At 38.1% G+C, this 26,893-nt stretch overlaps 2 protein-coding genes across 3 annotated transcripts in view; one reads left to right on the top strand and one right to left on the bottom strand.

The window, feature by feature from the left end:
* Positions 1-4,959, bottom strand: part of WDR70 (WD repeat domain 70) — a 318,511-nt gene extending 313,552 nt beyond the window's left edge. Inside the window, exons 1-3 of one of the 2 annotated variants that reach the window (XM_060092819.1) lie at positions 4,858-4,959; positions 4,692-4,757; positions 2,532-2,615 (exon numbers count right to left, since the gene is read on the bottom strand). In XM_060092819.1, the coding sequence (XP_059948802.1) occupies positions 2,532-2,615; positions 4,692-4,757; positions 4,858-4,882 (175 nt within the window). In that variant the 5' untranslated portion in view covers positions 4,883-4,959. The remainder of the gene's footprint in view (positions 1-2,531; positions 2,616-4,691; positions 4,758-4,857) is intronic. The other variant, XM_060092820.1, reaches the window with a different exon arrangement.
* A 3,257-nt stretch (positions 4,960-8,216) lies between these two features.
* NUP155 (nucleoporin 155) overlaps positions 8,217-26,893 on the top strand; it is a 64,362-nt gene continuing 45,685 nt past the window's right edge. The window contains exons 1-6 of the mRNA XM_060092818.1: positions 8,217-8,519; positions 11,368-11,505; positions 13,745-13,841; positions 16,480-16,550; positions 23,777-23,869; positions 24,855-25,021. Coding sequence (XP_059948801.1) covers positions 8,363-8,519; positions 11,368-11,505; positions 13,745-13,841; positions 16,480-16,550; positions 23,777-23,869; positions 24,855-25,021 — 723 coding nt within the window. The 5' untranslated portion in view covers positions 8,217-8,362. The remainder of the gene's footprint in view (positions 8,520-11,367; positions 11,506-13,744; positions 13,842-16,479; positions 16,551-23,776; positions 23,870-24,854; positions 25,022-26,893) is intronic.

Genomic DNA, 26,893 nt, shown 5'->3' with positions numbered 1-26,893 from the left:
AAGCTCGCACACTGCAACTAGAGAAAGCCTGTGTGCAGCAACCAAGACCCAATGCAGCCAAAACATATACTTAATTTTTTTAAAGTAAAAGATTAACAACAAAAAAATTTGAAACATTATTCCCTGACATTTTACATAACACATATTTTATTGAAGTTTTACAGTAACTCATCCTTTCTGTTAGAGCATTTAACAACCAAAATTTCACGTCCATATACACAGACAATTAAACTTGCCATTAAAAGGGACCAAAGTTCTTATTTTCCTCAAGTCTGATGTCAAAGCCCAGGAAAAGACTCCAATACCAATCATTAAATAAAATATGCCCATATCAGAATTTTGTAACTTTTCTTTTAAGAAAAGTAAGTCAAACTTTGGATTCTTGAGTTTAGATCAGGGGTAGAAACAGCAGTCCATATCCAAGACTGTAACACTAAATCAAGAAAGTTCAATGCATTTAATTCATCCACAAATATCAATAGGAGTACATGGTCTTGAGATAATTTTTCAAAATTTTAAAAATGTAATAACTCTTTAGTGGAATTCCTCTTAGGTGCTAAATGCATACATACTTCACTAAGAAAAATGACAGGAATTAAAAGTGATATTTATAACACTGCTGTTTAAAAAGTACTCTGCCCAACATCTTAATTCCTTCAAGAATCTTCTAAGAGGGTCTCCCTGGTGGCGCAAGTGGTTGAGAGTCCGCCTGCCGATGCAGGGGATACGGGTTCGTGCCCCGGTCTGGGAGGATCCCATATGCCGCGGAGCGGCTGGGCCCGTGAGCCATGGCCGCTGAGCCTGCGCGTCCGGAGCCTGTGCTCCGCAACGGGGGAGGCCACAACAGTGAGAGGCCCGCATACCGCAAAAAAAAAAAAAAAAAAAAAAAAAAAAAAAAGAATCTTCTAAGAGAGATCTTATTATTATTGCCACCAAGCTGATGGGGAAATTAAGGATCTGAAATTTGAAAATCCATCCAATGTCATTCATCTAGTGGAATGTGGGGCTAACCCTTAAACCTGCATCCTCCAACTCCAAATCCCAAACTCTTTACTATTCATCATGCCATTTAAAAACATTCTCCAAAGATGCAGGATTTATTTTTTTAAAGGCAGTACTGCAGTTTTAAATTCAATTCAGTCTTCACAAATATATATTGAGAAACTATCTTGGAAGGCATGGTACTGGGGACTATAAAACTTAGGTAGGGGAATAAGACAATCCCTATTCAAAGCATTTTGTATCACACACTGAAAGAGGTAAATACAAGAAAGTTACACTGTAACAGTATACGCGTTCACTAAAACATTTAAAAATTAAGTGTATAATGCATTCATGTATATGCTGCAGATAGCATGTCTTTACGTATTGTTTGATATTAAATTATTTAATATTTTTAGGTGTAGTAACAGTATTTTGGTTAAGATTTTTCCAAATCCTTATCTCTTAAAGACATACTAAAATATTTATGGGTGAAATAATGTACCTAGGATTTGTGTCAAAGTAATCTGAGAGGAGAAGTAAATGGAACTAACACTGGCCATGAACTGTTACAGTAGTTAAATCTGTGTGATAGGTATACGGGAGTTCATTACTATGTTACACTGCATGTAGAAATGCAAGTGTTTTTTAAAAAAATACATACTATATGTAGATAGCTAGCTGTCTTTTCACCACACATACACAACAAAAACTGTTATTCTTCCAAAAACCAAAAACATTTCATGTCAAGTGCACTTCCCAAATATGAGATATTACTGCTATACAATTTATCATTTTAAAACCAACAATGACAACTGCTGGAATAACATGCACTTAAATTTTTCCAGGAGTCCTGTCTCTGGCTTCTAGCCCCTTCTGCTGTGTCAGGTTACATCTATCCTTTCTCTAGTGTAAGAATGATCTGAATCAGATCTAAAGAAAGCGGTAGAGGAGTCAGTCTCCTTCTAAGACCCTGAGGTGGTATCTAGAATTGCTAACCACCTGGTATCAAACCACACAGTCTGGAAGTTAAGGCCTTCATTAAATATCTGATACAACTTATTAATGCAGAGATTCAACAGCAGCAGCCACATTCACTGTATGTCTCAATTTTCTATACTGTCTGGGTCAACGGTCAGTGGTGTACACAGCTCTGAGAGCCACCTCTCGCCCAGCCTTCCAAATACTGGTTCCGCTGTAAGCAGGAAAGAAAAAAATGAAATGAGAATCAGATAGAGGGGGGGAGAGGAGGTAATAAAGAAACCACTATTCTGATTCTTATAAATTAATTTTGAATCCTTGTTTGTTCATAGCTCACAGTACTAAAAGATTTTAGCTCTCAGACCTTCTTATCCTGTTTAGATGCAACTTTGATCGTGTTTAAAAAAACAAAGACAAAAAAGCGTCTGCTTCCAAAAGAACCAGCACATATGGTCTTTTAACAATTTTGAAATTTTTTTCAGTCTTATAATTTTATAACTGGTAGGACACTGGTGTAAGCTGGATACAGTATTTATTCCTATAAAAGAGCAAGTAACTGAACTTCTTACCCAGTGTTTTCCGACTTCTTTCCACTGCTGTTCTTCGAGTTTGTTCAAACATTGCTTCCAAATCAAATGTGCGAGCTTTTTTCCCTAAAACAGAAATAAGTAGCAGACTATGATTTTCCTGAACTAAGTTGGCCAAACTTTAGGTACTAAATAAATACTTACTGACTGACCAATAACCACTTAAGTCTACCTAATTTATAGTAGGGCTACAAAATAACCATAAAATATCAATGAAGAAAGAGTTTACTTCCCAGGGAATTTTTAATTACAATCTCATCGCTAAATAACATTAACCAGCCAACTTTCCCATCCTCCTGTAATTCATCTAGACCCTACTCCTTGAAACTACAACACTGGTGTGTTAGGCAGAATAGAGAATGTTCATATCCTAATCCCTGAAACCTGTGAATATATTACATTACAGGGTAAAAGGGACTCTGCATATTAATCAAGGTTATGGACTTAAAAACTGGGAGATTATCCTGGCCAGCCCAATCTAATCACAGGAGCCCTTACATGCAAAGATGCAGAATAGATATAGCAGAAGTCAGAGAGACCTGAAACTTGAGAAGAGCTGCAGTTCCTTTGAAGATGAAGGGGGCAAGAAGACAAGTAATGCAGGTATCTAAAAGAGCTAAGAAACTCCCACCAGACAACCAATAAGGAAATAAGGAAACCACAAGGAACTGACATTCTGACAACCTGAATCTGCTTGGAAGCAGTGTTGTATTTGCTTTTAGTGCCTTTTTAAAAAAAAAAATAATACCTATCCTGTGTTTGTTTGCCAGAATATGGTAAAAATGGCTTTCTTACACACTACTGACTTTGTTATAAACTGAAACCACCTTTCTGAACAGCACTATGACAATATGTATCAAGAAGCTTTAAAAGCTACATGCCCAATTTTTTAAATTTACTTTTTAATTTACTTTTTAATATCTGTATTTTTTATCAAATTATTCCCTCTTTTAGATCTACCCTATGGAAATATGCATAAAACTACCTTTACAAAAGGAGATAAAAGAGTTATTTATAAAAATGTTTATTTTAGTATTACTGATAAAAGAAACTATGTGGGATAAAGTTAAAAATATTACAAATTATAGCACTTCTATCTACTATTCAACCATTAAACATCATGTTTTGGAAAAACATTTTATAATATGGGAAAATCCTCAAAATATTAAGAATTAAACAAATTCTATATAATTAAGAATAATATAAAACTGTACATATATACGATCTTACAACAGGAAAAACTGGAAAACAAACTAACTTTTAAGGCTTGATTTCTAGATCATGAAATTATGAATGATTTTACTTTCTTCCTTCTTATTTATTGGGTTCTTTATATTTTCCTGCTATTTACATGTGCTCCTTTTGAAATTAGGGAGAAAGCTATTTAAAAGAACTGAAACAAAAATAAGTACCAAAATACTACAGAAGTATACAGTACTTTTGTAGCCATGACCACCTAGGAGATAGTAAATATGTTTTGTGGCTCAAGACATTACCAGAATAAATGAATGAACAAAAGAGAGACTGAAATGAAGATTCTGGAGTAGAAAACCTGGAATCAAAAAAGACTTACTAACCTACAAGGACCTACTGTATAGCACAGGGAACTATACTCAATATTTTGTAATAACCTAAAAGGGAAAAGAATATTCATATATAAGGGAATATATATAACTGAATCACTGTGCTGTACACCTAAAACTAACATGACATTATAAGTCAACTATAACTTAATAAAAGATTTACTATTATAACATCACCTAATGGCCCATTTGTTGCCAAAAGGGCCACCTTATTACAGACCACAGTCAGTGGTTAGCGCTCAGTCTCAGGACGCAAAGAGACAACTCCCTCCATCAACCAACACCCTCCACCGCGTGGGTCACAAAGCAATCTTTCTTTCTCACTAGCCTTCTCATAAGTGTCACCTGAGCTGGTCCCAAGAGATAGGCAGGAGTTAGAAAACGGATGGGGAAGACTGTGTCTAAAAATTGCAAGATAAACACATTAGAGCTGAAGTAATGAGAACTTAGCACTGCGGAAGGGGCGGAACACAGGTGACAGCTCGGGCCCCCCTCCCAACCTGCGGCTCTTAAAATCTCTGCAAAATGAAACGGGACCATGCCTAGGGCAGTCACTCACCGAACCCCGTGAAGCCCATGGTGACCGCCAGCTGCGGGTCCGGTCCTGATGCGTCTGAGCCTGTCACTGGGACAAGAGAAAAGAGAAAAGGCCTTGTTAGTGCGGCGCCCCCAGAGCCGCCGGCCTGCCCGACCCACCCCGCCGGCGCTCGCCTCACTGAACCCACCGCCGCTGGGTCCGGGGCGCTCCATGGTCTGCCACCCGCGACGGAACCAGCAACACCCACAGCCCAAACAGCTGCTAAAGACTAGCGGCAAACAAGGCAGGAAGTATCGCCTCCGAGCGTCAGCCTCGCCTCCAAGGCCAAGAGCGGCGCCTTCCGCGGAGGGAAAGAGGCCTCCTAAGCAGCGCCGCCCTAGCGGGCTGGCGGAGTATAAGCGCCACAGAAGCTGGCTTCAAATTGAACCCACAGGAAGGGGAATAGTATCTGGAGTTTCTGTAACACTTTTTACTTTGTAAGACGTATTTATCGGGGCTTTCCTAGTGGCGCAGCGGTTAAGAATCCGCCAGCCAACTCGGCGAACATCGGCTCGAGCCCTGGTCTGGGAAGACTCCACATACCGCTGAACAACTAAGCCCGTGTGCCACAGCTACTGAGCCTGCTCTGTAGAGCCCACGAGCCACAACTACTGAGCCCACGCGCCACACCTACTGAAGCCCACGTGCCTAGAGCCCGTGCTCCACAAGAGACGCGTTTACTGCCAAGGTGACACTTAATCCTCAGAAATCTAAAGATGGCTTCAAATTCCACGTCACAACTAACCACTAAGAGACTACCATTTGTTAAGTTTTGGTATGCTGTCAGAGAGTATTCACAAGTGTCTAAAAAGGTTATTAAAATACTCCCTTTTCCAGCTACATAACTCTGTGAGGCCCCCTTTTCTTCGTAGACTTCAACTAAACAAGTAACAACAAGAGATATGAAATCTGGTTATCTCTTATTTAGCCAAACATTTAAGAGATCTGCAAAAATGTAAAATAACAGCATTCTTCTCACTAATGGTTTAGTTTTAGAAACTATGGCGATTTTTCATAAAATATGTGTTATTTATATAAACGAGGATTAGGCTTATTCTTTTAAATAAGTTATTTTTAAATTTCTCATTTTTATGAGATATTAGCAATTATTAACAAAAATAACCCTATGAAATAAAATTCATATTTTATCGCAAGACAAGAAAAATTCAAACACAAAAACATTTCTCTGCCTTTTGACCTCCTCTCTCCCCTCTACTGTGCATTGTGTATATGCATTTTGTATCAACCAAAGCTCCTCCATCAGCAGAAATACCTGCTCAACCATAAAGAGCAACATTCTCCTAGCATCAAGACAACTCCCTAAAAGATAACGTTCCTTCTTGATCTTGAAAGTGGCCAAGATGATGGTTAGAGCTGGATTGTGTAAACTGTCAGTAATACATCATTTAATGTACAGCCCTCTGTTTCGAAAAACATATAACTGTGTTTTGACTTCTAATGAGCGGAACAGTCCTTAGAGCTTTCTGAGATGTTGTTTTGGGTTATAATCCTCAGCTTGGCACAAATAAAATTTTCTATTTCTTTTTTAGATCGACTGATTAACTTTTTTTCAACAATCCACACAAAAACCAAACCTCTTTGGACTCCATAATAATTTTTTTTTTTTTTTTTTTTTTTTTTTTTTTGCGGTACGTGGGCCTCTCACTGTTGTGGCCTCTCCCATTGTGGAGCAAAGGCTCCGGACGCACAGGCTCAGTGGCCATGGCCCACGGGCCCAGCCGCTCCACGGCATGTGGGATCCTCCCAGACCAGGGCACGAACCCGTGCCCCCTGCATCGGCAGGCAGACTCTCAACCAAGGCGCCCCCAGGGAAGCCCTCCTTAATAATTTTTAAAGGTATCAAAAGTTTTAGAATCTTTATTCTTGAGACGTCTTCAGCAAAATTTTCACATAAAGGTCTGGATGGTAAATATCTGAGGCTTTGAGTCCATGTGGTCTGTGTACCAACTATTCAACTCAACAGTTGCAGCTGAAAAGCAGCCATTGCAATATGTAAATGAATGGAGGGTCTTGGACTTAAGACCCTTGGAAATGCTGTTGCTGTGTGCAGGACTATTAGACCAGTATTGTTAGATATCCAATTTGTAGAGGTGAAAACTTTCTATTGTATTTTTTTGTCTCAAATTAAAAACAAACCAACCCTGTGACAGACTGTCAGTTTTCAATCTGTAGTCTACCAAATAAAAGAAAATTGACAACTGGCGACCCCTCTGCCTATTTATCTGCCGGTAATACAAATCTAATTTTTCTTGGTATACTTGCTATGAAGTCTTAAATTATATGTATAGATCTGTAATATCACAGTATTTTTAATATTCAGAAATTTAGTCAACCCTTTATTTGAGGCAGTAAAAAGTAATTCAAATAGCAAAAGACCACTTCAGAGCAATTCAGCTATTGATTTGCTAAACTATGAATATAATCGGATGTAACTTAGGTGAGACTCTAAATAAGGACTAATTCTAAGTATTCTAAATAAGGACTGCTCTTTGAAGACTACTGCTTTGTTTTAACCACTCCAGCTGCCTTCTGCATGAAATGAAGCCCATCCTGCCTCTCCTCACTCATTTCTCTTACCCTTTTACTGCAGTTAGTACATACCCCATAGACAAAATATGGTTATGCACACTGTTTTTTTTTTGCCTGTGTGTCCCTGCATAAAGCACCTGGAGAAGAGGAATGCTGTTTCAGTTTGATATTCCCTGCACAGGTACAATGCCTGACACAAATTCAGAATTCAGTTGCTGTAGAAGATGATATATTAGGTGGCCTACTCTATACCAGTCCCTCTACTATGTGCTGGGGATGAAGCAGTGAATAAGAACCACCTGCTTCCCCTCTGAAATGGGAAATAAAGCAAGGCATCAGGTCCCTGCACGCTGTGAAGATTCCATAAACATAATTTTTCACAGTAACGTACCACAAAGTCAAGTGGTAACGACACAGAAATAGAAAACCTGATGAATTTTAATTTACACTGAAGCCCATATTTCTAGTGAAATTCTGGTTTATGTGTAAACTTTTTCTAACAAACATCTACCAACTCCTATCCACTCTCAGAAGACAAGTTATTTGCAGCACCAAATTGGCACGCATACTCAAAATAGTTGCAGTTGCCGGTTTCCGATCCCCGAAGCTCGAGGCACTCAGATCCAAGCGCGCGCTAAACCCACCAGAACCCGAGCAGCCTGCGCTGCCCCCGCACTAACCGGCTCCCACCCTCCCGGACCCCGCTCCCTCCTCCTCCCCACCCCTACCGACCCCGTCCCATCTCTCCTCTTCCCCAGTCCCTCCCCTTTCCCCTTCCTCCCTCCTTCCCTCCCTTCCTCCACTCCCACCACCGATCTCCCCCTCCCGCCCAGAACAACCAGCCAGCCCACTTCGAAGCACCTCCCGCTCACTAGCTCCACCCTCAACGTCCAGCCCCCTCTAACAGCTTCCTCTTCCCAGAGCCGAAAAACTGGCTTCAAATTCCCCGCCCCATGAACCAGAAGTGCGTCATGCACTGGCGCCGGGGCGCTTGTTTGGCGCGCGCGCCCTAAGCTTTGGGGCTGACCTAGCGTCTTGGCTTTTTCTCTTATTTCTCCTCGCTTTTTGACTTTCTCCGGTCGCTGTTGTCTCCGATTTTCGATATGCCGTCTTCTTTGCTGGGTTCGGCAATGCCGGCCTCCACGTCGGCCGCAGCCCTGCAGGAAGCTTTGGAAAATGCGGGGCGGCTCATCGACCGTCAGTTGCAAGAAGACCGCATGTACCCGGACCTTTCCGATCTGCTCATGGTGTCTGCCCCAAGTGAGTGATCGTTGCCCAGTTGGTGACTGTTTCTCAACCCTCTCGAGTCAACTCTCGTCTGACTCCCTAAATAGGTCCTTATCCGCAGGGTGAATCGGCGAAGATATCCTGAGATCTGGAACGCTGTTTGCTGCATTTTGAAGGGCGGAAAAGAGCCCATTTTCAGTGTTTTTCCTTCTCTCACTTTCTTCGTTACAGGCACCTCAGGGGATAGGAATGAGGAGCAAGCCCCCATTTGAAGCAGAAAGAGGCAAAGTTTCCAACCTTAATGAGCTTCTCATGGCCTCCAAGTGTGTATCGCTAAGACCAGATGAGAAGGTTCACCTGACCCAATTCTCATCCTTGTTAATACCTCATATTAATGTTGGAGTAAAATTGAAGAGCATACGAAGTTAATTTGGAAATTTACTGTGTTCGCTCAGAGATATGCTTTATTATGTATGGAGTTAATGTAATATGAAGTCCTTAAAGGTGTTAAAAAGAACTACCACCGCAATGAAGGAAGGGGATAGGGAAATCAGCACTGATGATGGGTGAACACGGAGGGTAAAGCAGATTTTTGTGCCAACAAAGAGAGGTGTCCGTAAAATATTCTGTTTATCGGTTTTAAATTAAGGCCAGGCTCCTCAAGGCATATAGAATCACACAAGTTGCTAGAAAAAAAGTGACCCCCTTTGTGAGGTGGAAATTGGAGAAGAGTAAGTAAGATAAAAACAAGATTTGGGGTAAGCAAGAACCAAGATAATCTAACCAGGTTAATCTGCAATGTAAACCTAAAAGACAGCTCTGACGATTTATAAAAAGTCATTAATTGACTTACAATCAGAGAAAAGACAGAAACAAAGCAAAGAGTATTTACTCCTGACAGCTACTTACCAGTGGGCTTGTCTTAAAAGAACTGAGTGGCCTATTAGCAACTCTCATCCTGAATAGCACTCTTCCCTTTGTACTCCTTATTTCTGAAAGCAAGGTGTAAAAACAGTCCATACATTCTGGTCTTATCATCATATCTGACCCCAGTCCAACCTATCCACCTTTACACACATGTACCTCTTCAACCAAATTTCCTCTCCCTCATCCATCCTATTCTCGACCTCCTTGTTCCAGTTATACCAAATTTAACAGGTTTTCCATAAGAACCCCCTCTTCAGGATTTCATTTTACATGTACTCTTCATCATTTCTAGAATGTTCTTCTTTGCCTGACAAGCTATTCTTCCAGACTCCGTTAAATACCACCTTCTCTGTGAAGGCTTTCTCAACCAGAAATAACTCTGGTGAGGTTTATATCCTCACCAGAGTTATTAACTCCATCCTTTGTGTTCCTGCTGCAGTTTAACATGTGTAATGTTCTATTAAAATTATGTTTTAAGATTAAATGGAACATCTGGGATTTGCTTCAAAAAATACATTAGGGAAAAAGTGGATAGTGACTGACATATGAAATATGACTGGGCATGTTACTGGTAATTTCTGAAGCTGGATACTCAATACATAGGGATTGATTGCATTTGTTCTCTAGTTGTATAAATTTTAAAAATTTTCATAATACATTTAAAAATTTGTTTTATATGTCAGTTTCCCCCAACATCTTTGTACTTTAGAGAGGCTGAAAAGGTGCCTGAGTAAATAGTAATAGTAAATAGAACTAAAACACCTTGCTCAGGACTAGGAAGGACAGGCTGAATAGACCAGCCTGCTCTTGCCCTTAGTGTCTGGGCTTTAGAGGAAGAGAAGGTTGCCAGTTGAGAGCAGTTTATAGAGTAGTCTGATTCTCTCCCACTGCCCCCCCAATAAAATATTGCTTTTGTGGTATTACAGGCATACCTCATTTTATTGTGCTTTGTTTTATTGCGCTTTGCAGATACTGGTTTTTTTAACAGTAGGTTGGTGGCACCCCTGCCTTGTCAGGTGACAGCATTTTTTAGTAATATTTTTTAAATTAAGGTGTGTACATTGTTTTTTTTAGACATAATGCTGTTGCACTCTTAGACGTCAGTATAGTGTAAACATAACTTTTACATGCACCGGAAAACCAAAAAATTTATGTGACTCGCTTCTGGGCATGTTCATTTTATTGCAGTGGTCTGGAACCAAACCCACAACATACCTGAGGTATGCCTTTATTTGTATATTGGTCTGAGGGTGGGGGGTGGATACATAATGGGAAAAGGCATGGATTGTTTTAATCTTTAAATTTTTAAGTGGGAAAGGAAATGCTGTATTTTCCCCAGTCAGTATTTTGTTTGTCCACAGTTGTTTTTTTTTTTTTTTTAATTTATTTTTATTTTTTTTTTGTGGTACGCGGGCCTCTCACTGTTGTGGCCTCTCCCGTTGCGGAGCACAGGCTCCGGACGCGCAGGCTCAGCGGCCATGGCTCACGGGCCCAGCCGCTCCGCGGCATGTGGGATCTTCCCGGACCGGGGCACGAACCCGCGTCCCGTGCATCGGCAGGCGGACTCTCAACCACTGCGCCACCAGGGAAGCCCTGTCCACAGTTGTTTTTATCTGAGAATAACAAAGCGGTTTTATAATTTTTTTCCCATTTCAGATTAGTAAAATAATAGGAAAACACTCTAAATTATTGAACTAAACATTTCTCTTCTTATGGAGAAAGTCTCTGTGAAAGATAACCTTCTGTTCAGTGTTGAAACCAGTAATTGCACCCCATCTTAACACTGGAATTTCTCAGGCCTCCTTTGTGTCAGATCAGAACTACTTTATTCTCCGTATACCTTTAGAACCAGATGCACAATTTTTTTGTAGCTTGCAATACTTCTGTATGCCCATTTGATGCCCAATACATTATGATTTTAAATAAATGCTTTATTTTATTTTATTTTTTGTAGATAATTCCACTGTTTCTGGCATGTCAGATATGGATTATCCTCTACAAGGACCCGGTTTGCTGTCAGTTCCCAACCTGCCAGAGATCAGTTCCATTCGAAGAGTTCCTCTTCCACCTGAACTTGTTGAACAGTTTGGCCGTATCCTATTACTTTGTGTTTAACTCTTTAAAAAATTTAAAAATTGGTATTCTCATTATTATAATTCTAGTTTTGTGTTTAATTAGCACATTGTGTATAAGTTCATATAAGGTTTTATTTAAAGTACATTTTAAGTATGTGGGTAGTTTGCCATGTGCCTAGAAAATGTCATGTAAAATTGAATGTTGAAAATTGAGTCACATTTTAATTGTTTGGGGACATTGAGAAGAATAAATTGTTTACAAGCAACTCTGCATTTTTGAATGATATATAGCAAGGCATTACTTTCCAATTAAGTGCTATACAGGGAATTTTTTTACTACCACTCTTCTTCAGTTCAAAGACCCATGATTTTTGTTTTTATTTTTTCCCATATGTTAACATTTTAAAACTGGGAAGTGGCTCTGAAAATGTTTAAAATAAAACTGCTAGGTATTCCGTCCTAGAAATACCCCCCAAAAAGTTTTTTTGTTTTTTTTTTGTTTTTTTTTTTGTGGTACGCGAGCCTCTCACTGTTGTGGCCTCTCCCGTTGTGGAGCACAAGCTCCGGACGCACAGGCTCAGTGGCCGTGGCTCACGGGCCCAGCCGCTCCACGGCATGTGGGATCCTCCCGGGCTGGGGCACGAACCCGTGTCCCCTGCATTGGCAGGCGGAGTCTCAACCACTGCGCCACCAGGGAAGCCCCAGTTTTGGTGTGTTTTTACACTTACTGGTGTCTTAGAGTTGAAGTTTATAATTTATTGTATTTCTAAGGATTACAGTAAGAATCTGTATCTAAAGGTATAAGAAACTGAAGTATTGATACTAATGCCATCTTCATAGACTGAGAAGTTAGAGGAGTTTTCTTATCCTCTAAAAATAAGATTTTATTTGTTTTTCTTAAAGTGTGGCATACCCTATAAAAGGACTATATATATATATTTTTTTATTAGTTTCTGCTTTATAACAAAGTGACTCAGTCATACATATACATCTGTTCCCACATCCCTTCCCTCTTGCGTCTCCCTCCCTCCCACCCTCCCTATCCCACCCCTCCTGGCAGGACTATATTTATAGTTCTTTGCTAGGAAGCTTTTATAAAAATCAGTCTGTAATTCTCATAATAAAGACATCAAGATGCTATATAAAAATTTAATCTGACTTTTAAAAGTATGTTAATCTGTTGCGGGTAAAGGGCTTCATATTTCAATACAGTGTGATTTAGAAAAAAAAAGAAATGAAAAATTAGGGAAAATGCTTGTAAAAGAAATAGAAAAACTAGTAAAATCTAATCTATATTTTCATTGTTTCTCTGAGACTTTGTAAAATAGTGTTATTAAATAAATAATACACCTTATCATATACTCTACCATTGCTTAGTTTCTTAATATTCTTTAATTCTCTGATAATATTATACTATCTACAAGGGATATTTCTTTAATTCGGAAATTATTTTGTTTTCACAATTGTTTCCTTATAATTACGTAAATAATTCTTTGTCTATTTTTCAGTTTATACAAGGCTTGTAGATTGTCACCTGGCTGTGACTTTAGCATGCCGACTGTTTTTCTTTGTTTTTTCTTTTTTTATAAATTTATTTATTTTTATTTTTGGCTGCGTTGGGTCTTTGTTGCTGGGTGCAGGCTTTCTCTGCTTGTGGCGAGCGGGGGCTTCTCTTGTTGCAGAGCACGGGCTCTAGACTTGCAGGCTTCGGTAGTTGTGGCGCACGGGCTTCATTGCTCCGCGGCATGTGGGATCTTCCTGGACCAGGGATCGAACCCGTGTACCCTGCATTGGCAGGCGGATTCTCATTCACTGCACCACCAGAGAAGTCCCTGTTTTTTGGGTTTTTTTGTTTTTTTTTAATCACTCTTTTATACCATTGGAAAAACTGGTCCAGTGAAACAGTTTATACTGTTAAAGTCCAATGGTATTACTCAGAATCAATATTTTTTTGTTAGCAATGGCAAAAACATTACGTTTGTTATTTAGAGTACATTTTAAATGGTCAGATAGCTTTATTTAGAAATTATAATAAATATTTTTGTCATACACTATGGCTTTCATTAAACTCATTGGAAATAAAGATATTTCATTTGCTCTTTTGATTGAAGAGTGAATAAGTCATGATTTTTTAATCATACATTTTAAATCAAAATCTTTTTTTTTTGTTTTTGTTTTTTTTAATCAAAATCTTTTGAAACAAGTTTAAGAAACGTGGGATTGAAATCTTTCTACCTTACATCCATACTACCTCAGATATGCAGTGTAACTGCATGATGGGTGTGTTCCCTCCTATCAGTAGAGCTTGGCTCACAATCGACAGTGACATATTCATGTGGAACTACGAAGATGGGTATGTATTTATGACTGGTTTGCTTTAGCATGATTAGAATTTAAATTATCTTTATTACAACTAGTATTCTACTCATTAAAAGCTGCCTGGTTTATCTTTCATTCTTCTAACATCCGGGTCGGTGCTTCTCAGTTTACGTACCAACCTGGGGATGGGGTTAAAATGTGGATTATGTTTTAGTCATTAAGGCTCAGGAGTCTGCATTTGTAAAAAGCTCCCAGGTGATGCTGGGGATCTGGGTACCACTCTGAGTAGCAGCAGTCTTATTTCCCAAACTCCTATAATAATGATAGTCTATCAGTAATTCTTTGAGGGACGGTTTGAGATTTTTAAAGACCTCTGTTTTTCCTGCATATCATGGAGTGGGAGGATGTTTACTGAAGTATCTTAACAGTTTTGTTATTCTGTGGGCTTGACCTTGTGTAAATTAAATTTGTATAAAAGAGTCTGAGTGAAGGCCGAAGGCATTCTTGCTTAAATAAAGTTTATTGATCTGATGAACTTACTCTTGGCTATTTGGAGAAAAATTTTACCTTCCAGTTCTCCATCATATTATCTTTAGGTGAGGGGTGAGATAACCAGAGGAAGATCCATATTAAGATGCTACTCTTGCTCCTGAGTAATTAACATACTTGTTAGAAACATACAGTGTCATTGAATCAAAATTGACACTATATGAGAACTTGTAGCTTAAACCATTTTTGTTTGCTGCTTTTTTTTTTAATTAGAAATTTTCCTAGCTATTTTTATTGTTGAAATGGTAGTCATAATAATAGTGATATAAGGTTGTGATTGTTCTTCAAGTATCATAAACGTTGCCCCAGTTTGTTATATTACACATAACATTCATTTTTATACTAAAGAGTAGAACCTGTTCATTTAGGCATTGATCTCTTCAAGAAAACCTAATGCAAGAAAATTACAAAATGGATAAATGTGAGAATAATTTCATTGAAAAGGGTTTTCACTTCAATGAAATTTTTATATTTCCATTGACTTCTAACTTATTCATTTAACAACCACATTGAGCTTATCATGTATCAGACACTTTTTGTGCTTGAACAGTACTGAATAAACATAGTCCCTGCCCACATGGAAAGTGTGGTTCAACCTTATTGAGTGTTCAAACTAAACTCATTTAAAGAAAAATTATTTGAACATTGTGTTTATTGAAAAAAATCAAGGCACAGGTACTGGATATAAATCTTTACTTCCTAAATTCAATTCTGTAAAAACCTTAGCCTTAATTTCAGTTATTCCGATAGCTTTCTATTATAAATCCCAATTCCATCTGGATGATAGAAACGTAATGTTGTTCAACTCACTGTTCTCTAATCCCCAGCTCTCCCAATATTGTTCTTAGTTCTGGGGGCTGTGTCAGTTGTTGAAGGAGCCTGTGTAATTCCACAGCATTGGGAAGATGGGGAAACCTGGCCCCACGTAGGTTGCCATGTAGGTGTTTTCTGTCCACTTGTGTGGCCCTTTGCAGGACAACCAGAAGTTTTCCTCAAAGTCTGGATCATTTTTTTTCTTGGTATTTATCCTGCTTGCTGTTCTCTGAGTTTATTGGATCTAGATTTGAAGTCTTTGTTATTTTTGAAAATTTTTCAACCATTGTCTTACTAAAGTATTTGTTCTTTCCTGTTCTCTTCCTTTCTCTTCTGAGATTTGTTATACTTTTGTTAGACTGCTTGATGTTTTCCAACAAATTTTGGATGCTCTGTTTGGATGCTCCACTCCTTTTTCTCTTTTTATTTCAATTTGGACAATTTCTATTGACCTTTAACTTCATGTTTACTGATTCTTTCCTCAAGTCAACTGAAAAGTCCATATAAGACATTCTTTGTGCTGTGCTTTTTATTTCTAACATTTTCACTGGCTTATTTCTAATTATTTTCATTGCTCTGCTGAAATTCCTTACCTGTTTATACATATTGCTCATGTTTTTTATTAGAGCCTATACTATATTGATTATATTTATTTTAAATTTCCTGTCTGATAGTTCAGACATCTGACTCTGGTTCTGTTGATTGCTTTGTTTCTTGACACTGGGGCTTTTTTTTGCTTGCTTTTTTGCTCATGTTTTGTTACTCAAAACCAGACACCATGTATAGGACAGTGAATACTGCAATAAATACCCTTTATCCTTAGAAATGGGCATGTCTCTTCCTTTGCTGGAGCTTAGCAGGTAGGCCCTTACTGTGAGGGAGTTGACTTTTTCCAAGTCAGGAGTTAAGCCTAGTGGTTTTGTTGTTGCAGTGGTTACCTTCAGTGGACCACAGGTTTCAAATTCCTTTAGAATTATTTTGCACTTGGCGTACAGACTGGGTTGCTGGATTTTTTCTCAGTGTTCCTGTTTCTCCCCCAGCAATAGGCTCTCCCTGTGAGCCAGTTCTGAGAGGGTCCTCTTGCCCCTGCCGCAGCAGTAGATTGTTGTTATTGAGACTTGCAACCTGGTGGGGGGATGTTTGGCATGGGGACCAGCATTCCCCTTTTTCCTGGTTTATGCTTAGCCTTAGGTAGGGCTGTGTGCCTGAGTCTTGGAACTAAAACAGTTTTTTATATTCCATAGTCTTGAAGAACATTATAAAACTTTTTCCTTTACATGTATAACATGTTTTTCTTCAACTGTTGACAGAGGAGACCTTGCCTATTTTGATGGACTTAATGAGACTATTCTTGCTGTGGGGCTTGTGAAACCAAAAGCTGGTAAGAAATAAAAATATAAAGATTAAATTATGTTTGTACATAAGATTCCAAATGTTTTAGGACTAAATGATATCATATTTTAAGTAATTAAATTTCCTATTGAAGTTTTGTTCTAAATTACTTTTAATTAGAAATATAAAAAGTGATTAGGAATATTTAACAATTTACTCACCTTATGGTATAAGTGAGTCTGCCTTTAAAATTGTTAAACTATAATTCTTGAATTTTACCTTGCTTTTTCTTAGTTTTTCTTGATTTACCTAAAGTTTTTTGCATTATACATTTTTCACTAATTACTGAATTTAATGTTAAAACCATTTTTGTCTCTGTATTTTTTTAGTCCTGATAGCCCATGGAAGTGAGAATAGAGTTCAGAATAAATCCTAAGAGAAGTCACGAGCATTGTTTAACTTACAATTTCAACTTCAGTACACTAGATCTTTTATCATAGCCACTGATAAGCAGAATTGATTGATTTAAATTTAATATACATCCCTTGAAAGCAACTTCCTACAAGAGGAAATAATAGATGAAATTTACTTGTTTACAAGGCCTAAATAGGAATTTTGAAGGTCACAGCCATTCTGAAATTATACTAATTCACATAAATATAAACATGCAGTTTTGTTTTGTTTTGTTTTGTTTTTGCGGTACGCGGGCCTCTCACCGTTGTGGCCTCTCCCATTGCGGAGCACAGGCTCCGGACGCGCAGGCTCAGCGGCCATGGCTCACGGGCCCAGCCGCTCCGCGGCATGTGGGATCCTCCCAGACCGGGGCACGAACCCGTGTCCCCTGCATCGGCAGGCGGACTCTCAACCACTGCGCCACCAGGGAAGCCCCAACATGCAGTTTTATACACTTTTTATGTGATTGCATTGGAAATGTATTTCCTTTACATAGAATTTTAAAGCAGTCTTTACCCAGTTGTATGTTTCTCTATCTTGTTCCTTAATTTAAAAGTTTATTCATATACACATCAACACCTGTTCATGCTCTCTATCATAATAAATATTGATTGTCCGTCTGAAACAAATAGTAAAATTTTGTTGTATTCAAATGTAAATTTCAGTACAGAATTGAAATGGCATAGTCTTTGATTTGGCAGCAAAGGTGTTATCTTTGATAAGTTTTCATAAAGCTCAAGCTTTTTAAAATCAAATCCTGAAATATCAGGTATATTTTGAGGTCATTAAGTAGAAGGTCTGCACCTTCAGCTTTATTGACTTGAACCTTGAAACAAACAATTGTGGCCTTTGTGCCCCTTGGTATTCATCAGTGAAAGTAAAACCAAGTGATAATAGGAGCTTTGTTGAATTTTCTGACATTTAACACCCAAACGTATACATATAAAGAGATGTCCATTATCATAAGATAAGATATATTTCCTTTTATTCTTATCAGTGACACTATTTTTGGATGTTATAACATGAAGAGAGTCATAATTACACATAGCATCTCATACCACTCTTTAAAGTTAAATGATACCTTAGAGTGAATTAACATTTAAAAATTTTGTTCTTGGTTTAATGCCCTCTCCGAAACTGTAAATTTTCTAGCTTTGGTACATAAACTCATTTGATCTATAAACTCATTTCTGTGTCTATGAATTTGACTATTCCAGGAACTTCATATAAGTGGAATTATATAGTATTATCTTTTTGTGACTGGCTTGTTTCACCTAGTATGATGTCCTCAAGGTTCATCGCTATTGTAGGATATGTCAGAATTTCCTTTTTTTTTAAGTTCTAGTAATATTCCATGTATATACATACCACATTTGGTTTATCCATTTATCTGTTGATGGTCGCTTGAGTTGTTTCCACCATTTGGGTATTGTGAATAATGCTATGAACATGAGTATACAAATAGAAATTTTTATATTGTAGTAAACCTGAACTGTTTTGTAATGTAACACTGATTTTATTTTTCTTTATTTTTTTAAAAATCTTTATTGGAGTATAATTGCTTTACAATGGTGTGTTAGTTTCTGCTGTATAACAAAGTGAATCAGCTATGCATATACGTATATCCCCATATCTCCTCCCTCTTGCGTCTCCCTCCCACCCTCCCTAGACCACCCCTCTAGGTAGTCACAGAGCACCGAGCTAATATCCCTGTGCTATGCGGCTGCTTCCCACTAGCTATCTGTTTTACGTTTGGTAGTGTATATATGTCCATGCCACTCTCTCACTTCGTCCCAGCTTACCCTTGCCCCTCCCCATGTCCTCAAGTCCATTCTCTACGACTGCATCTTTATTCCTGTCCTGCCCCTAGGTTCCTCAGAACCATTTTTTTTTAAGATTCCGTATATATGTGTTAGCATACGGTATTTGTTTTTCTCTTTCTGACTTACTTCACTCTGTATGACAGTCTCTAAGTCCATCCACCTCACTACAAATAACTCAGTTACGTTTCTTTTTATGGCTGAGTAATATTCCATTGTATACATGTGCCATATCTTCTTTTTTTTTTCTTTAACATCTTTATTGGAGTATAATTGCTTTACAGTGTTGTGTCAGTTTCTGCTGTATAACAAAGTGAATCACCTATATGTATACGTATATCCCTGTATCCCCTCCCTCTTGTGTCTCCCTCCCACCCTCCCTATCCCACCCCTCTAGGTGGTCACAAATCACCAAGCTGATCTCTCTGTGCAATGCAGCTGCTTCCCACTAGTTATCTATGTTACATTTGCCTACCCATTTTTTCTTTTAACATCTTCATTGGAGTATAATTGCTTTACAATGGTGTGTTAGTTTCTGCTTTATAACAAAGTGAATCGGCTATACATATACATATGTTCCCATATCTCTTCCCTCTTGTGTCTCCCTCCCTCCCACCCTCCCTATCCCACCCCTCTTGGTGGTCACAGAGCACTGAGCTGATCTCCCTGTGTTATGCGGCTGCTTCCCACTAGCTGTCTATTTTACATTTGGTAGTGTATATATGTCCACACCAGCCTCTCACTCTGTCCCAGCTTACCCTTCCCCCTCCCCGTGTCCTCAAGTCCATTCTCTAGTAGGTCTGCATCTTTATTCCCGTCCTGCCCCGAGGTTCTTCATGACCTTTTTTTTTTTTTTTAGATTCCATATATATGTGTTAGCATACGGTATTTGTTTTTCTCTTTCTGACTTCACTCTGTATGATAGTCTCTAGGTCCATCCACCTCACTACAAGTAACTAATTTCGTTTCTTTTTATGACTGAGTAATATTCCATTGTATATATGTGCCACATCTTCTTTATCCATTCATCTGCTGATGGACACCTAGGTTGCTTCCATGTCCTGGCTATTGTAAATAGAGCTGCAATGAACATTGTTGTCCATGATTCTTTTTTTTTTTTTTTTTTTTTTTGCGGTATGCGGCCTCTCACTGTTGTGGCCTCCCCCGTCGCGGAGCACAGGCTCCGGACGCGCAGGCTCCGGACGCGCAGGCTCAGCGGCCATGGCTCACGGGCCCAGCCGCTCCGCGGCATATGGGATCCTCCCAGACCGGGGCACGAACCCGTATCCCCTGCATCGGCAGGCGGACTCTCAACCACTTGCGCCACCAGGGAGGCCCCATGATTCTTTTTGAGTTACGGTTTTCTCTTTTTGAATTATGGTCCAGTAGTGGGATTGCTGGGTCGTATGGTAGTTCTATTTTTAGTTTTTTAAGGAACCTCCATACTGTTCTCCCTAGTGGCTGTATCAATTTACATTCCCGCCAACAGTGCAAGAGGGTTCCCTTTTCTCCACACCCTGTCCAGCATTTATTGTTTGTAGATTTTTTAATGACCGCCATTCTGACCAGTGTGAGGTGATACCTCATTATAGTTTGGATTTGCATTTCTCTAGTGATTAGTGATGTTGAGCATCCTTTCATGTGTTTGTTGACAATCTGTATATCTTCTTTGGAGAAATGTCTGTTTAGGTCTTCTGCCCATTTTTGGTTTGGGTTTGTTTTTTTTCATATTGAGCTGCATGAGCTGCTTATAAATTTTGGAGATTAATCCTCTGTCAGTTTCTTCATTTGCAAATATTTTCTCCCATACTGAGGGTTGTGTTTTCGTCCTGTTTATGGTTTCCTTTGCTGTGCAAAAGCTTTTAAGTTTCATTAGGTCCCATTTGTTTATTTTTGTTTTTATTTCCATTTCTCTAGGAGGTGGGTCAAAAGGATCTTGCTGTGATTTATGTCATAGAGTGTTCTGCCTAGGTTTTCCTCTAAGAGTTTGACAGTGTCTGGCCTTACATTTAGATCTTTAATCCATTTGGAGTTTATTTTTGTGTATGGTGTTAGGGAGTGTTCTAATTTCATTCTTTTACACGTAGCTGTCCAGTTTTCCCAGCACCACTTACTGAAGAGGCTGTCTTTTCTCCTTTGTATATTCTTACTTCCTTTATCAACGATAAGGTGACCATAGGTGCATGGGTTTATCTCTGGGCTTTCTGTCCTGTTCCACTGATCTTTATTTCTATTTTTGTGCCAGTACCATACTGTCTTGATTACTGTAGCTTTGTAGTGTAGTCTGAAGTCCAGGAGCCTGATTCCTCCAGCTCTGTTTTTCTTTCTCAAGATTGCTTTGGCTATGCAGGGTCTTTTGTGTTTCCATACAAATTGTGAAATTTTTTGTTCTAGTTCTGTGAAAAATGCCATTGGTAGTTTGATAGGGATTGCATTGGATCTGTAGATTGCTTTGTGTAGTATAGTCATTTTCACAACGTTGATTCTTCCAATCCAAGAACATGGTATATCTCTCCATCTTTTGTTTCATCTTTAATTTCTTTCATCAGTGTCTTATAGTTTTCTGCATACAGGTCTTTTGTCTCCTTAGGTAGGTTTATTCCTAGGTATTCTATTCTTTTTGTTGCAATGGTAAATAGGAGTCTTTCCATAATTTCTCTTTCAGATTTTTCAGTATTAGTGTATAGGAATGCAAGAGTTTTCTGTGCACTACTTTTGTATCCTGCTACTTTACCAAATTCATTAATTAGCTCTAGTAGTTTTCTGGTAGCATCTTTAGGATTCTCTGTGTATAGTATCATGTCATCTGCAAACAGTGACAGCTTTACTTTTTCTTTTCTGACTTGGATTCCTTTTATTTCTTTTTCTTCTCTTATTGCTGTGGCTAAAAATTCCCAAATTATGTTGAATAGTAGTGGTGAGATTGGACAGCCTTGTCTTGTTCCTGGTCTTAGAGGAAATGGTTTCATTTTTTTACCATTTAGAATGATGTTGGCTATGGGTTTGTCATATATGGCCTTTATTATGTTGAGGTAAGTTCCCTCTGTGCCCACTTTCTGGAGAGTTGTGTTTTTTTGGTTTGTTTTTTGTTTTTTGGTTTTTTTTGTGGTATGCAGGCCTCTCACTGTTGTGGCCTCTCCCATTGTGGAGCACAGGCTCCGTACTCTCAGGCTCAGCAGCCATGGCTCATGGACCCAGCCGCTCCGTGGCACGTGGGGTCTTCCTGGACCGGGGCACAAACCTGTGTCCCCTGCATCAGCAGGCGGACTCTCAACCACTGCGCCACCACGGAAGCCCTGGAGAGTTTTTAATCATAAATGGGTGTTGAATTTTGTCGAAAGCTTTTTGTGCATCTATTGAGATGATCATATGGTTTTTCTCCTTCAATTTGTTAATATGGTTTATCACACTGATTGATTTGCGTATACTGAAGAATCCTTGCATTCTTGGGATGAACCCCACTTGATTATGGTGTATGATCCTTTTAATGTGCTGTTGGATTCTGTTTGCTAGTACTTTGTTGAGGATTTTTGCATCTATGTTCATCAGAGATATTGGCCTGTAGTTTTCTTTTTTTGTGACATCTTTGTCTGGTTTTAGTATCAGGGTGATGGTGGCCTCATAGAATGAGTTTGGCAGTGTTCCTTCCTCTTACATTTTGGAAGAGTTTGAGAAGAATAGGTGTTAGCTCTTCTCTAAATATTTGATAGAATTCCCCTGTGAAGCCATCTGGTCCTGGGCTTTTGTTTGCTGGAAGATTTTTAGTCACAGTCTCAATTTCAGTGCTTGTGATTGGTTTGTTTATATTTTCTGTTTTTTCCTGGATCAGTCGGAAGGTTGTGCTTTTCTAAGAATTTGTCCATTTCTTCCAGGTTGTCCACTTTATTGGCATATAGTTGCTTGTAGTAATCTTTCATGATCCTGTGTATTTCTGCAGTGTCAGGTTTTACTTCTCCTTTTTCATTTCTAATTCTATTGATTTGAATCTTCTGCCTTTTTTTCTTGATGAGTCTGGATAATGGTTTATCAATTTTGTTTATCTTCTCAAAGAAGCAGCTTTTAGTTTTATTGATCTTTGATATTGTTTCATTCATTTCTTTTTCATTTATTTCTGATCTGATCTTTATGATTTTTTTCCTTCTGCTAACCTTGGGGGATTTTTGTTCTTTCTCTCATTGTTTTCGGTATAAGATTAGGTTGTTTATTTAAGATGTTTCTTGTTTCTTAAGATAGGATTGTATTGCTATAAACTTCCCTCTTAGAACTTCTTTTGCTGTATCGCATAGGTTTTGGGTCATCCTGTTTTCATTGTCATTTGTTTCTAGGTATTTTTTTATTTCCTCTTTGATTTCTTCAGTGATTTCTTGTTTATTAAGTAGTGTATTGTTTAGCCTCCATGTGTTTGTGTTTTTTCCAGTTTTTTTTTTTTCCTGTAATTGATATCTGGTCTCATACCATTGTGGTCGGAAAAGATACTTGATACAATTTCGATTTTCTTAAATTTAACAAGGCTTGATTTGTGACCCAAGATATGATCTCTCTTGGAGAATGTTCCATGAGCACTTGAGAAGAAAGTGTATTCTGTTGTTTTTGGATGGAATGTCCTATAAATATCAATTAAGTCCATCTTGTTTAATGTATCATTTAAAGCTTGTGTTTCCTTATTTATTTTCTTTTTTGGATCTGTCCATTGGTGAAAGTGGGGTGTTAAAGTCCCCTACTATGATTGTTGTAACACTGATTTTAAATGTCATTAAATACTGAAGTGTTTGTGTCTAAGATTTGGGTTTTTTGTTTGTTTGGTTGGTTTTTTACTAATATCTACTTATTTAAATGATCAAAAGTGGTAATGTTTTAACATCAACATTAACTTAATTAGCTTCACACTTTTCATATGCTGGTTAACCCATAGCTCATATTAAAGGTAAACATATTCTGTTAATGCTTAAATGATGAGTGTTTTCCAGAAAATAGTGCCTAACTCATGTTTACTTTATCTTAGGCATCTTTCAACCTCACGTACGACATCTTCTGGTTTTGGCAACCCCTGTGGATATAGTGATTCTTGGGCTCAGTTATACTAATTTGCAAACAGGTATAGCAACCCGCATGTGTCGTGGGGGGTTGGGGGTTTGTTTTTTTGGCCACATCCTGCATAGCATGTGGAACTTCCCCGACCAGGCATGGAACCCGAAGCCCCTGCAGTGGAAGTGCGGAGTCTTAACCACTGGACCACCAGGGAAGTCCCCACATGTTGTGTTTTTTAAAATAAAAATATGTTGCCCAATTTAATATTATAATTGAAAACTAATCTTTTTCACTAAGTTAACTTTCTGGGCTATTTGCTCATAGCAAAATATTTCCCTGTAGGTATGGTATCTTTCAGGTTAATAACTCCACCAGAAATTATTTTGGATTTATTTACCATATCAGTGTACATTCCTTAAATGTCCAATATAAAGGAAGGGTAGTAGAAGAGAAATAGTTTCCCCAGTAATATTTTTTAAATGCCTTCAATTTCTTTATTTTTAATTTTTTGAATGGCCATTTTAACATATGGAACATTGAAATATATATTATTCTTTCCCTTAAAGTAAGAAGCCATTAATTAATTTATTACATGCACATTCAGTGGTTTCTTTTGCATTCTGCCAGTGTTTTAGGTAAAATAATGTTGAATTTCAGAGCCTCAAATTGATGATTATTGGGGTGGGGTGGGAGGAAAAAAGAAAAAATTAATGATTATTACTACCGTATCCCTAGGCTTTTTTCCAAAATTTAATACTTCGGGTTAGTTTTTTTGTTTGATGTTTTACTATGTTATATATATATTTGCTATATATTTAACATGTGTTATATATACATACTGTAGGTTGTATTTAACATGAATTATAAAACTGTTCATATCAGACTTTTTATAGTAATTTTGAAATGTATGTTATACATACATTATTTTGAAATTTTTGAGCATATCATGAATTCAGTAAGAATATCACTTCTGAAGATAATACAGTGATTGTTTTAAAACTTTTAAAAAGCTCTTAAAGTGATTCCTATATTCTTTCTTTTAAAAAAAATAGGTTCTGGAGTTCTCAATGACAGTATGTGTGGTGGAATGCAGTTACTTCCAGATCCTTTGTATTCTCTTCCTACTGATAATACTTACCTTTTAACAATAACTTCCACTGATAATGGCAGAATTTTCTTGGCTGGAAAGGATGGCTGTGTATATGAAGTAGCATACCAAGTAAGTCTGGCATTTGTAAACATTTTCATTTTCCTCCCTCTTGATGGAGTAAGAATAGCTAAGCTTTTGTCTTTTTTTTTAATTAATTTTTTTATTGGAGGATAGTTGATTTACAGTGTTGTGTTAGTTTCTGATATGCTTTAGTCTTTATCTTCTAATTATATAGCACGTTAATATATTCTTATGGTAAGTAGTCAAACATGCAGTTAAAGCTGTAGTCCTTCATGACTACACCATACCTGTAAAACCCCGTCCTCCCCGCAAAGATAACAGCCATTATCAGTTCTGTATATGTCCTTGTAGAATATGATGCATACATTTCTAAATACCTATAACTGTCTTTAAATATCTATAGATAATACATATGTATTTATTTGTGTGTATACATGTATATTAATACATAGTACACTTCTGTGTATGTATGTTTTTACTTGTATTATTGCTTAAGTTTTGTTTCATATTGGCTTTTTTTCCTTTTTCTGCCTTTTTTTTTTTTAATTTGTTTGTTTCTTCCCCACGCCATGTGGCTTGCGGGATCTTTGTTCCCCGACCAGGGATTGAAACTGGGCCAAGGCAGTGAAAGTGGCGCGCCCTAACCAATGGACCACCAGGGAATTCCCATAATTGGCTTTTTTCATTTAACTGTGCCTTGAAAGTCTTTCCTTGTCAGTATCTTGTAGATAGATATGTGTTATGTTTTGTTTTTTTTTTTTGCGGTACGCAGGCCTCTCACTGTTGTGGCCTCTCCCGTGGCAGAGCACAGGCTCCGGACACACAGGCTCAGTGGCCATGGCTCACGGGCCCAGCCGCTCCGCGGCATGTGGGATCTTCCCAGACCGGGGCACGAACCCATGTCCCCTGCATCGGCAGGCGGACTCTCAACCACTGCGCCACCAGGGAAGCCCATGTGTTATGTTTTGTGATTGCTGCATGATTGTCCGTAAAATGGATGTATTGATACATGATTGAACAATTCCTTTCTTGATAGACTTCTAGGTTTTTATTAAACCTTTCAGAAATGATGGTGTGATAAGTGTTCTTTTGCAAGCCTCCTTGTGCACACGTGTAGGAGTTTTCTAGTGTGGTGACTTAGAATTCTAATAGTTGTATTATAGTGTATGTGTATTTAAAACTGAATTTTCTATTTTCATTTTGCCCTCTTAAGAGTTTTAGACTCTTAGCAGGCATCTGTGATTGCATCCCTTTCCTCTCCCTCCTCACTCTCACTAACCCTGGTATTTTATAACTTACTAATTTTGACCAGTCAGATAGAAGACAATTGTTTTTTATTACTGGTTGGGTTGAGCATCTTTTCATGTATTTATTGGTCATTTGTGTTTACTCTGAAATGTCTTTGTATCCTTTGCTCCATTATTTTTTCCCCCTACTGTACTGTTGCCTTTATCATAAGGTAAACAGTAGGAAACTGGTAAGAGAAGTATTCTCATAGGCACACAGCTAATTAGTGGCAGAGATAGGATTAGAACTGAGGTTAGCTTTTTTATGTTATATTGTATCCCTTCCTTACCCAATTTCTCTTGGTTTTGTTAACTACAAAAAAAAGATTTTGTTGTAGATTTTAGTATGGCAAAACTCGATCATTGAGGGGCAGACTGTAGATTATGATGGTGGTGGCTACTATTTTTTAAATTTCCTTTTAGCAGTAGTGGGAAGAGATAAAAATACCTCTGTCCTGTGTACTTTTGACACTTATAAACTATGCTTATTATTCCCCTTACTGCTTTCAAATAGGAGTTTTTAAGATAATTAAAATGAGTTCACTAACATAGCATTACTGAGGTTGCTGGAATAGACATAGCTGATTTCATTGAGAGCAGTGATTTATTTGATTTTCGTTAAATACATTTTCTA

The sequence above is a fragment of the Mesoplodon densirostris genome, chromosome 3 (genome assembly GCF_025265405.1).
Source record: "Mesoplodon densirostris isolate mMesDen1 chromosome 3, mMesDen1 primary haplotype, whole genome shotgun sequence".
Taxonomy (NCBI): Eukaryota; Metazoa; Chordata; class Mammalia; order Artiodactyla; family Ziphiidae; genus Mesoplodon; species Mesoplodon densirostris.
This window is presented reverse-complemented; position numbering and strand designations above follow the sequence as displayed.